At 50.2% G+C, this 11,388-nt stretch overlaps 3 protein-coding genes across 3 annotated transcripts; 2 read left to right on the top strand and 1 right to left on the bottom strand.

Annotated features, from left to right (window-relative positions):
* Positions 1-1,974: 1,974 nt before the first annotated feature.
* LOC120641068 (noroxomaritidine synthase 2-like) lies at positions 1,975-8,277 on the bottom strand. Its single transcript, XM_039917030.1, has 2 exons — positions 8,209-8,277; positions 1,975-3,609 (listed from the first exon to the last, which is right to left on the bottom strand). Exons 1-2 carry the CDS (start codon positions 8,275-8,277, stop codon positions 2,065-2,067), a joined length of 1,614 nt encoding a protein of 537 aa, XP_039772964.1. The 3' UTR covers positions 1,975-2,064.
* On the top strand, positions 6,864-8,427 carry LOC120641067. The gene has a single exon (XM_039917029.1). It carries the CDS (start codon positions 7,129-7,131, stop codon positions 7,915-7,917), a length of 789 nt encoding a protein of 262 aa, XP_039772963.1. The 5' UTR covers positions 6,864-7,128; the 3' UTR covers positions 7,918-8,427.
* A 1,872-nt stretch (positions 8,428-10,299) lies between these two features.
* On the top strand, positions 10,300-11,388 carry LOC120640143 (MEIOTIC F-BOX protein MOF-like). The gene is made up of 3 exons (XM_039916019.1): positions 10,300-10,415; positions 10,526-10,967; positions 11,123-11,388. The coding sequence occupies exons 1-3, from the start codon at positions 10,300-10,302 to the stop codon at positions 11,333-11,335; spliced, it is 771 nt and encodes a 256-aa protein (XP_039771953.1). The 3' UTR covers positions 11,336-11,388.

The following is an 11,388-nucleotide window of genomic DNA, read 5'->3' as shown; positions in this document are numbered from 1 at the left end:
CTGCCTAATCACCTAACACATGGGCGATCCATGGAGTTTCTATCCTGAGTTCTTTCATCTAGCAACAAATTATTTGCCAATTTGAAAGTGAACGGGTGCTCTAGCCTAAGAGGGGGAGGGGATGAATTAGGCACTAATAAAAACTTAGACCTATGGCTCCAACTAGTTTGCACAAAACTTAAACTAAAACATGCTATCTAGATGTGCAATTAGGTTGTTCTAGTGTGAAACCACTATCCCAAAAGAGTTTAGCAACCTATAGCCTTTCCTATTCAAGAAACTATTCTATGAAAGTAAAGTCATACAAATTGCTAGTATGAAATGCGGAAGCTTAAAGAGCGGGATAGGAGATAGCAAACTCTTGACGCGGGTGTTTATCCCGTGGTTCGGTTAGCCACAAAGGCACACCTACATCCACGTTGTTGTAGCACTCACTAAGAGTATTGCTACTCGGCCACCAAGTCTCTTCCGTGAACACAATCACGGTCACCTTGGCCCCGGGTTCCACTAAGGAGCTTCTCCACAAAGGATGGGGTCTCCACGTCCCCCGCACAAAGATGTCGTCGCCGCTCCACACCAAGTCGGAGGGTCGATGACGTTGCCGGCGAGCTTTACGCTCCAAGGTGCCGGCGCACCAAGCTCTTATTTTGGTTCGCTAATGAACCACAGCACAAAGGCTCGAAGCCTTGCAATCTCACTCACTAAGAGCTAATCCTTTACACAACACTCTCAAAGTGTGCTAAGGGTTAAGGATATGATCACTATGCTCTTGTATGGCTTGGAGGTATTTTTGAGTATGTGTGGGAAGTCAAGCAACTCCAGCAATCTTCAAATGGCCGGGGTGAGGCGTATATATAGGCCACCAAGTCTTATAGTCGTTGCTCCAACGGTCAGCAGAAAATCTGCGTATCACCGGATGAACCGATGCCTCTGGCATGGGTAGCGTCGGTTCATCCGGTCACTCTAAGCAACTGAAGTAGCCGTTGGCTTCTCTGACACAGTTGCAGCGACTCCAAGGACCATCGGTTAAACCGATGCTTATAGCGTCGGTTCAACCGGTCTCTCACAGCAACTTGTTGGGCTCTTCTCTTCTGTTGACGTCAATGCACCGACGCAATACTCCGATGCACCGTCGGTTGAACCGGTGCTGAAGAAACTTCTCCTGGGCACTTGACATCGTCTCTGGTACATAGTACGCCCAATGCACCGATGCCCTTTCTTGGATCGTCGGTTCAACCGGTGCCTATAGGCTGACTTGGCTTCGATTCCCTTCTGCACCAAACATCATAGCGTCGATTCTTCCGACAAGCGTCGGATGCACCGATGCTTAGGCATCGGTTCTTCCGGTGCTCCTGATCCGAAGAGCTTTCAGGGCACTGCCCTGAGACCCGCGAGGGGCGGCTCCCCCTCGACCCTCGTCCGCTAACTGGGTAGCGGAACCTCCGTAGGGGCGGCCCTTCGGGCCTAACTACGCCTATCTTCTCTTGTCTTTGCCATCACTTGAACCTAAAAGCCTGAGAATGGTCATTTTAATAATCATATTAGTTCAAGTGTTGTGTTGTCATTCGATCACCAAAATCACTTGAAATGACATAAATGGTGCCATGTTCGTTTCACTCGAGCTCTCTTCCCCATCTCTCCCTTCCCCTACTTCTCTCAGTCGCGTCGACATGGCCGGCAGCTTCCTTGAGCTCTCCTCTCCATCTCTCCCTATCCCTATTTCTCTTTGGCGCGGCCGGCAACAAGCTGGCATGGGAACGGTGGGTCACTGCGCCCATCGGCACGGCCTTTGGTTTTCTTCAGCTCCTTTCAGGTGTGTTTGTTGTGGTGGAGGAATCATTTGAGCTAGAATTGATGGCTTACAATAGTGACTTGTGGTTGTGCACATAAAAGCGGTAGAAGGCATAAATAGAAGTTTTTAGTGGATGATGACGTGGATAGCTTGCATGTTGAGAGAAATAGAGTTAATGACTCTTAGCGGGGACTAACTTTATAGGTTTTATAGATATCCTTTATTTAAAAACATGCATGCACATGGTTCATTCGGATGAGGGACGTGCTCAGTCAGGACCTACCATGGCCCATGACGTCGTCCCTTCTCCTAACACGCACGGCGAGCCCGTTCTTCATGTGGAGTACGATGGACAGCTTGGGCTCCACGGCGTGGCCCGTCACGACGTCGACGGCGAAGTTCCACAGCACGGCCGCCGCCACGGTCTTCATCTGCACGAACACCATCTGCTTGCCGAGGCACGTCCGCGGCCCGGCGTTGAAGGAGAAGAACCTGTAGGGCGGCTCGTGCCGCAGCCTCCCTTCCGCGGTGAGCCACCTCTCGGGCCGGAACTCGGCGCAGTCCTTGCCCCACACGCCCTCCATCCTGCCCATGGAGTAGGTGAAGAAGAGCACCTGGTCGCCCGCCTCGAGCTCCTTCCCGCTCGGCAGCACGTCGGCGGCGGCCGCGGTCTTGTGCTCGAACGGGATGGGCGGGTACAGCCTCAGGGACTCGCACAGGGCGGCGTGCAGGTACGCCATGCTGTGCGTCTCGCTCGCGTCGAAGGTCACCGCGCCACTGCCGCTGGTGGTGGTGTCCGCGGCGGAGCCGCCAGCAGCTGCACCACCATTGTTATTCCTGGCGGCAACGACGAGGGACAGCTCGCCTAGGAGCTTCTGCTCGACGCGCGGGTTCGCGGACACGAGGTAGAAGAACCACGAGAGCGTCACGGCAATGCCGTCGCGGCCGGCGACCAGGAAGTTCACCATCGTGTCCCGTATGAACTCGTCACTGGTGCTACTGCTCTCCTCATCGGAGAGGAAGGACGAAAGCAAGTCGGCGGCGGCGGAGTCGTCGTCGTCGCCGTCGGTAGCCGCCGCACCTTCGTCTTTCGCCTTGTCTGCCCGGCGTCGCGCAACCGTTTCCGCGACGAAGCTGTCGATCGCCCGGCGGGCAGCGGCCATCTTCCGCTCAGGTCCAACGTTCAGCCTCCTCATCAGCTTCCAGAGCGCCATGGGGGTGATGTAGCGGAGGAACAGCGTCTCCAGCGCGTCGTCCGTGGCGCGCATGAACGGAACCACCGGCAGCCCGGTGGCGAGGCACCCGGGGTCGACGCCGAAGACGAGAGTGCAGGTCATGTCGAAGCTTAACCTCAGGACCACGTCGCTCAGATCGCACGGCCTCCCCGTGTCCGCGGCGTGGGCGAGGAAAGGCAGGAGGCTCCTGGCCACCTTGTCGCGGCAGCACCGAGCCGTGAAGGCTCGGAACCGAGGGTCGGCCAGGAGCGTCTGGGTCTTCACCCGCTGGCGCCGCCACGACTCCCCGTCGGAGTTGAAGATGCCGCCTCCAAGAACGTCGAAGATCACGGTGAACTTGTCGCCTTTAGGGTAGTTGGCGAAGTTGGCCGTGAAGACGTGGCGCACGTTGGAGGGGTCGCAGGTGAGGAAGAACCGCAGGCCGGTGAGCCCTAAGCGGGCTTCGAAGTTGTAGCCGGAGCCGGCGAGGACGCCGGTGGCCCAGTCGTGGAAGTTGTGGATGTTGGCAGCCAAGCTAAGGAGATGCCCTACTATTGGCCATTCGGTCGGCTCCGAAGGGCTCGTTTTCCTAGATTGCAGGTGGTGTGGTAGTACAAGATGAGCAGGCTCACAATAAGGAACGCCTCCGCTATGAACAAGAACAAGGGATCCATGCCTAGCTGCGGAAAGATGGATTCAATTCGTGGTGCATCACGGCAATTTTAGTTATATATATATTTATAAGCGATACAAGACTTCTCTAGACTCTTGTGTAGGCCATGATCGATTTTATGAGGTGGGTGGGAGATATCATCGATCCTTGTCATTAAAAAAATTGAAGTCGTTATTGTGCAGTGTTGTATCAATGCACGAGAGACGTTGTATCAATGCATAGTATTGTGCATTTCAAAAAAAAAAAATGCATAGTATTGTGCATAGTGTTGTATCAATGTATGATAGAAACGTCTCTCGTGCATCACGCTTCAATTTCTGCTAATCACATCAATTTTTTATTTGATTAATCGAATGTTTTCAACCGCAGGCTGATCATATTGTTGTCCAGATAGATGTTTCTCTGTCACACTACTCTTTATTGAGGCGGTTAAAAATAATTAAACGAGGTATTTTTCGCACGGGAAATAACATATTTTTTGAGGTGTTTTTTTCTGCCACTCGATTAATTAAATAAAAAATAAGAATAGAGAAAAAGCCCATTGACGAGCTCGCTGAGCCCGTCGACAAGCCTACGCTCGTCCCACCGCGGTCGCCACGCCCGAGCCTCGCCCGGCCGGCTGCCTCACCCGCACCTCGCCCCACCGAAGCTGCTGCTGCATGCTGCTCCTCGCACCGCCACAGACATGAGCCTGGCCCTGCCGGAGCCCGTTGCTCCTCCCCGCGCCGCCGCCGTGAGCCATGCACGAACCCACGGGCCGCGCTTCCTCGTGATGTCGCAGTCTCGAGCCACCACATACCCACGCTCCTCACGCCGCGATCCCGTCGTGCGCCGCCACCGTCTCATGTCCCGCCTAGCGCCGCAACCCTCCGCAGCCGCATTGGCTGAGTGTGGTGGGGAGAGAGAGGGAGAGAAATGTGAGACTCCAAATCCTAAGAGGCTAATGTTTGGCATGGCATTAATCGAGGCGGTTGAAATTCCTGCACATATCAGTTAATGCTTGGTATGACATGTAACTCTTTTGGATATGCAAACCTGGCATCGGGCTTGGGCCGTTTAGTTTTGTGTCCAAATGAAGCAACGAGAACCGGCCGGCTGGCCTGGATCCGAGCCTTTACCTGGTTCACGTTTGTCAATACGTGTTGCCCACTCGCTGCTGTCTGATGACAAACCAGACTATTGTTTGCATAAGCACCAGATTAACCCCTCGATTCTAGTGGGCTTCATGCCAGCACCATATGCTAAGGCGTGAAGCCATTGTCAACACAGAAATGATGCGGTGCCGCTGATAAGTGATAACGGCATTAAGCTTCTCGTGTGCGCTCGTACCTTATATGAGACAATAATAATGTCATCAGGTTTGCTGCTGCTAGCAGGTAGCACATGCTGATGTCGTCGTCGTTGATTATTGTGGACAGTATGGAGAAATTTCTTCATCACAATTGATCCAGTAATGCTACACGCATCAGAACATGCATTTGAATTTTTGAATTTTTCTGGAGAATTCCAAATGTTCCGTATCCAAGGTACTGTGACAATATTTCTTAAAAAAAAGACAAAATTGGATCCATACCATTAAAAGAACACATCTATAGATATAGGACCCGGCTAAACTACGGCCGGCTGTAATCTGCGGGTTCCGCACGGCCGTTCTATTTCCAAAAGGTTTTCCACTTTTGGCAAAAAAAACTGCTTCTCCTTTTATTTTCTCTGTGCACACATGGACCGCTAAAAACACAATGTTTTTCGGCCTGCCAGTAAATCGAACAATACAAAAGAAGAAAAAATACACAACATAATCATGAATAGACAGAAAATAATACAGGAAGGCAATACAGTGTTTTACGTTAGGCAAATTGACTAGTGTCACTAGGCAAAAACACTAGTATCATTAGGCAAGAATGGAAAATGTATTTTTGCCTAATGAGAAATACCATTTTGCCTAATGGAAACCAATAATTTGCCTGAAGAAAACCTACAAAATTGCTTAATGGGCCTAATGAGAAATACCATTTTGCCTAATGGAAACCAATAATTTGCCTAAAGAAAACCTATAAAATTGCTTAATGGAGCGCGGCCGTGGAAGGAGGACCTCGGCGGCGGCGGCGGCCAGATCCGGCCGCCATGGCCGGTGATGCCGCCTCCAAGCGCGGCGGTGGACCGGATCCGGCTGCCACAAGGTCGATGCCCACCATGGCCGGTGAGGAAGACGGGGAAGGAGGAGCTTGGCAGCGGCGGCATAGAACTGTCCGCCACGAGGACGGTGGTCACCATGGCCAGGCATGGAAGATCAGGAGGAGCTCGGCAGCAACGAAGTCAGATCCGGCCACCGTGACCGACAACGCCGCCTCCAAGCTGACAACAGGGCGGATCCGGCGTCAGGCGCCACCTCCCCAGAGCCTTGTGCCACCGAGCACGGAGGAAGCAGGGCCTGCAGCTCGGCGAACGCTCCACCGAGCGGGTTGACGCGTCGGAGGAGGAGGAGGAGGGGTGCGCCTGCAGCGCGGCAAGGCGTGTCGGAGGAGGCTGGAAGAGAGCGGATGGAGCAAGGAAGACGGGAGAGTTGTGGATAAGGGAGGCGGGCGAGAGTTGTGGTTGTGGAGGAAAGGCGGTCGTACGAGCGATAAAAAAACGGCCGGCCGCACCACAGTCTCCACCATAGATATATACCATCAAAAGATGCAATTTTACAGAAATATACCATTCCGTTAGGTTTTGTTACCTTAACCGTTAGTTTTAAATTTTTTTAGGTAGCACAGAATAGAGAAAGACAATTTTACCCCTTATCAGAAACAAGGAGGCAGGGAAAGAGTCGCCGCATCCCCTGTTGTCGCGCCTCTCCCGCGCGAGCGCGAGGGCCTCCCCGCGCGAGACCTCTCGGCACCGGCAGCCCTTCCCTGGCGAGACCTCCCGGCGCCGGCAGCCCTTCCCCGGCGCGAGACCTCCCGGCGGCGCGGCGTCCCCCCGCGCGGCCACCCCTACGGTGCGGCCTCCTACCGCGCGACCTTCACGGAGGCGCAGCCTTCCCCCGCGCGAGGCTTCCCCGGCGACGCCTCCCCCTGCGCGAGGACCTCCCCAGCGGCGCCTCCTCCGTCCTATCCTCCACGGTGCGTATCCCCATCTTTCAGTTCTCTCTCCCTTTCTTTCCTGGTTGTAAACCCTAATGGGTTCCTCTCTGTCTCTCGCAGTGCTAAGTAATTGATTAAAAACTGAGCTGAATGGATCTTGCTGAAGTTCCCGAGGGGTAATAATCCTTTCTTTGTTCTGAATCTTCTCAATTGTATGGACAATTTATACCTAGTTTGCTGGTCCCAAGTGGAGTAGGATATGAAATTGTCATCGATTGGTTCTTACATATGTTATGGTTTTCTTGCATTTGTTATTGATGTCGCAGGATTGATCCAAAGAGTGCATGTAGAATAGAAATCACTGTTAATTCTTATTTCACCATGCGGGATGGTAGAAAGGAGTATAATCGGGGTAGGCTAGTAAAATTCATTGTTGATTCAGAAGAATACTCTATCATTGACCTGGAGAAAGATATTGCTTCAGAATTTAAATGGGCAAGTGACCAACAGGCAAATTTCTGGATTCTAACAGAGGGTAGCTTAACATGCAAGTTGGTTTCGGATGCACAGTTTCTTGACTTGTTAAGGGCATCTAGAGTGGTGAAATTGTTAATGATAGTGGGCAGGCAGGAGCACAATGTGAGAGAGGGAGAGATGCCTACCGCAGTGAGCATGGGAGAGGAGGATATGCCTGTTGCAATGAACATGGAAGAGGAGGTGATGCCAGCAACAAAGGACAATACTTTGGATGTACTAGATGAAAGATTTTCATGGGCAGAAATACCTGAATATGGGGAAACAACTGGAGGGCAACCATTGGCTAAAGAGGAAGAGAAGGAGCACTTCATCATTGGGGGGTGCGATCCTAATGGAGATGAGCCTGCTGGAGTAGACGAAGAGTGGAGGTACTTTAAAAATGTTGACCATGTAGTTACTAATCTGGCTGAAAATCATGGAGTTGAGGTGCAAAATAGAAAGAGGCCAAGGTCTGTTCCAGAAATCAGAGACTACGATACAGAAGTTGTTCGTGATGATGAGGCTACTATGCTTGATGATTTTATTGTGCCTCACACATCACATGATACAGAGAATCTAGGCATTAAGGAGGGTGACACATTTGTGGACAAGAATGATTTTGTCCACTATAAAACAATATGCCATAAAAAATGAGTTTGAGACTAGGCTTGAACATAGTGATAAACAAAGGTACAGGGCAAAGTGTGCAGATAAAGATTGTGATTGGAGAGTATTTGCAAAGAAACTACATGGTGGCAACACTTTCATGGTGGTCAAAATCTCAAAATTGGATGAACACACTTGTTCCACTACAAGCAAGATAAAGGGACGAGAGGCTTCCATATCTTGGATATCTCAAAAGGTGAAAGATGTTGTAAAAGAGGATCTTACTTTAGGTGCAAAGAAGTTACAGAAAAGATTGGAGAAACACTACAACATTCAGATGTTGTAGTACGAGATGAGCAAGCATAGAATAAGGAACGCCTCCGCTATGAACAAGAACAAGGGATCCATGACTACCGAAAGATGGATTCAATTCGTGGTGCATCACGGCAATTTTAGTTATTTATAAGCGATACAAGTCTTCTCTCGACTCTCGTGTAGACCATGATCGATTTTATGAGGTGGGTGGAAGAGATATCATCGATCCTTGTCATTAAAAAAATTGAGGTCGTTATTGTGCATAGTGTTGTATCAATGCACGAGAGACGTTTCTCTGCTACGACAGAAACGTTTCTCTGCTACGACAGAAACGTCTCTCGTGCATCACGCTCACGCCTCAATTTCTACTGATCACGGCAATTTTTTATTTGATTAATCAAATGTTTTTAACCGCAAGCTGACCATAAACGTTTCTCTGTCACACTACTACCATAATCTTTATTGATGAGGCAGTTAAAAACCGATTTAACGAGGTATTTTTTGCATCCGCTTAAGATCAAAGGTCACGGTAAATAACATATTTTTCGAGGTTATTTGCTGCCGCCTTGATTAATCAAATAAAAAAGAGAAAAAGCCCATTGACGAGCTCGCTGAGCCTGTCGATGGGCCCGCGTCCCTCCAGTCGCCACGCCCGAGCCTCGCCCGGCCGGCCGCCTCACCCGCGCCTCGCACACTGGAGCTGCTGCTCCCTACGCTGCCGCAAACACGCGCCTGGCCCTGCCGGAGCCCGCCGCTCCTCCCCGCGCCGCCGCCGTGAGCCGCGAACCCACGCGTCGCGCTGCTCGTGCTGTCGCAGCCCCACGCTCCTCACGCCGCAATCCCGCCATGCGTCGCCGCTATCTCATGCCTCACCTAGCACCGCGACCCGCCGCAGGCGCACTGGCTGAGTGCGGTGGAGAGGGAGAGGGAGAGAAATGTGAGACTCCAAATCCTAAGAGGTATATATACACTATGCGGGATATCGAATCAAGATGGGTTGTTTGTGGTCCAAATTGGATCTGCATTTTCCAAGGCAGCCCTTATAGTGACTGTCTCGGTTAAAAGATTTTTATGAGGTGTTTAAAAAAACTATCACAGTTAATAAAAAATATCGTCTCGGTTAATGTTTGGCATGATATTAACCGAGGCGGTTGAAATTCCTGCACGTCTTGATTAACGCTGGGCATGGCATGTAACTCTTTTGGATATGCAAACTTGGCATCTGGCTTGGGCCGTTAAGTTTTGTGTCCAAATGAAGCGACGAGAACCGACTGGCCTGGATCCGAGCCTTTACCTGGTTCACGTTTGTCAATACGTGTTGCCCACTCGCTGCTGTCTGATGACAAACCAGACTAAGCACCAGATTAATTAACCCCTCGATTCTAGTGGGCTTCATGCCAGCACCATATGCTAAGGCGTGAAGCCATTGTTAACACAAAAACGATGCCGTGCCGCTGGATAACGGCATCAGGCTTCTCGTGCGTGCTCGTACCATATACGCGACCGGTCCTTTAGTTCCCACCTATAAACTCTGTAAACGCAAAAAAAAATATCGCATGAATATTTCGACACATGCATGGAGTACTAAATGAAGTCTATTTATAAAACTTTTTGCATAGATGGGTTGTAAATCGCGAGACGAATTTAATGAGCCTACTTAATCCATAATTTGCAACAGTGATGCTACAGTACCATCTGCTAATTATTAATTAACCATGGATTAATTAGCATAATTAGATTCGTCTCGCGATTTACAACTCATCTGTATAAAAAATTTTATAAATAGACTTCATTTAGTATTTCAAATTAGCAAAATTCCATCGCAAAATTTTTTTACAAAACATCTAAACACGGCAAGCAGCCCCCCCGGCTGCGATGCTCGAGCCCGCGCCCGGCCCCTTCGGTTCGCCGCGCTGAAGTCGGCGATGGGAGGCCGCCACCAAGCGGGCCCGCGCCGGCGGCGGCTCGGCGCCCGACCGGCTGAGCGCCCTGCCGGACGAGCTCCTCCGCCACGTCCTCTCCTTCCTCCCTTCGCGGCAGGCCGTGCAGACCATCGTGCTGTCCAGGAGGTGGGTAGATCTTTGGCGTTCGGTGCCCGCCATCAACCTCGACTTCATGGATTTCGAAGGCACCGACGGGAGCTACACTGTCTCATGGGAAAAGATGAAGGATTTCACCACCAACCTGCTGATGCTCCACAATGCTCAGCTTTTGGATGCGATACGCCTACGGTTATATATATTGAGTTCTCAGTCTTATCGGGGTCCAGATGTCGATAGATGGGTTAGGCGTGTCATCAAGCACCATCCTTTAATTTGGTGCTGGATATCCATGTCTGCAGAACGTTTAGGCACAAGTTCCAGATTCCCTTTTTTGGCTCTGCTTTTTGTCGCCTCAAAACGTTGAAGCTTGATGGTGTCTCTTTGGATCATTGTTTCACCGAGCGGCTCAATTCTGGGTGCCCAGTCCTGGAAGATTTGGTTCTCGATTCTTGTCGCAATGAATTTGATGCCATTCAATCTGACACACTGAAGAACTTGGTTGAGGATTGTTCGGGTAACGTTGCAGATGGATTGGTCATCAGGGCTCCTTGTCTCGCTTCCCTCTCCCTGAGGTTTCCTTATTCCTACTATAGAAATGGTCTTTCATTAGAGGCAGGAAATTCCCTTGTGACGGCATCAATTTCTGTAGATAGTGATGGATCATCTCAAAGTTATCAGACAATTATTCTGGGAAGCCTATGGAACGTGACTAGCGTGGACTTAAAGGGTTTTAGTGCAATGGTATGCCTTCCTTGCTAGCATATGGTTTCTGTTCCATGCATATCTATTAAGGGATCATTTTAAGATTTGTCATGGACATATACTGTCTGTGGAAGACCTATTGAACTGGAATAATTGATCGTTGACTCAATTTTGTTTCTGTTTCTGTATTCCAGGCATTCCTTGATAATGAATTTGATAAATTCCCAATATTTGACAACTTGAGAACCTTGTCCCTCAGCTGGTGTTTTCTCAGTGAGCATGATGTGCACAAATTCAAGGCCCTTGGAAGATTTCTGCAGAACTCTCCTAATCTGGAGAAGCTTACTTTGCAGGATTTCTGGGTAGGAGTGCCTAACATTTTTTCTTTATCAACTATCCTACTTTGAGTACGTGGCTTCTAATGACCTGCATCAAAATCTCACTCAGTTTTGTACTACTG

Source organism: Panicum virgatum, chromosome 7K (genome assembly GCF_016808335.1).
Source record: "Panicum virgatum strain AP13 chromosome 7K, P.virgatum_v5, whole genome shotgun sequence".
Classification (NCBI taxonomy): domain Eukaryota; kingdom Viridiplantae; phylum Streptophyta; class Magnoliopsida; order Poales; family Poaceae; genus Panicum; species Panicum virgatum.
The sequence above is the reverse complement of the archived record's forward strand: the minus strand, read 5'-3'. Positions and strand labels throughout refer to the sequence as shown.

Bases quoted from the DNA above. Each gene is read 5' to 3' on its own strand.
- LOC120641067 (XM_039917029.1), top strand. From the start codon at position 7,129: ATGCGGGATGGTAGAAAGGAGTATAATCGGGGTAGGCTAGTAAAATTC.
- LOC120641068 (XM_039917030.1), bottom strand. From the start codon at position 8,277: ATGGATCCCTTGTTCTTGTTCATAGCGGAGGCGTTCCTTATTCTATGC. The intron at 3,610-8,208 runs ATCTGAATGTTG...GTACTACCACAC, and splicing joins TGCTCATCTCGTACTACAAC to CACCTGCAATCTAGGAAAAC.
- LOC120640143 (XM_039916019.1), top strand. From the start codon at position 10,300: ATGGATTTCGAAGGCACCGACGGGAGCTACACTGTCTCATGGGAAAAG. The intron at 10,416-10,525 runs GTTATATATATT...CCATGTCTGCAG, and splicing joins TTGGATGCGATACGCCTACG to AACGTTTAGGCACAAGTTCC. The intron at 10,968-11,122 runs GTATGCCTTCCT...TCTGTATTCCAG, and splicing joins TAAAGGGTTTTAGTGCAATG to GCATTCCTTGATAATGAATT.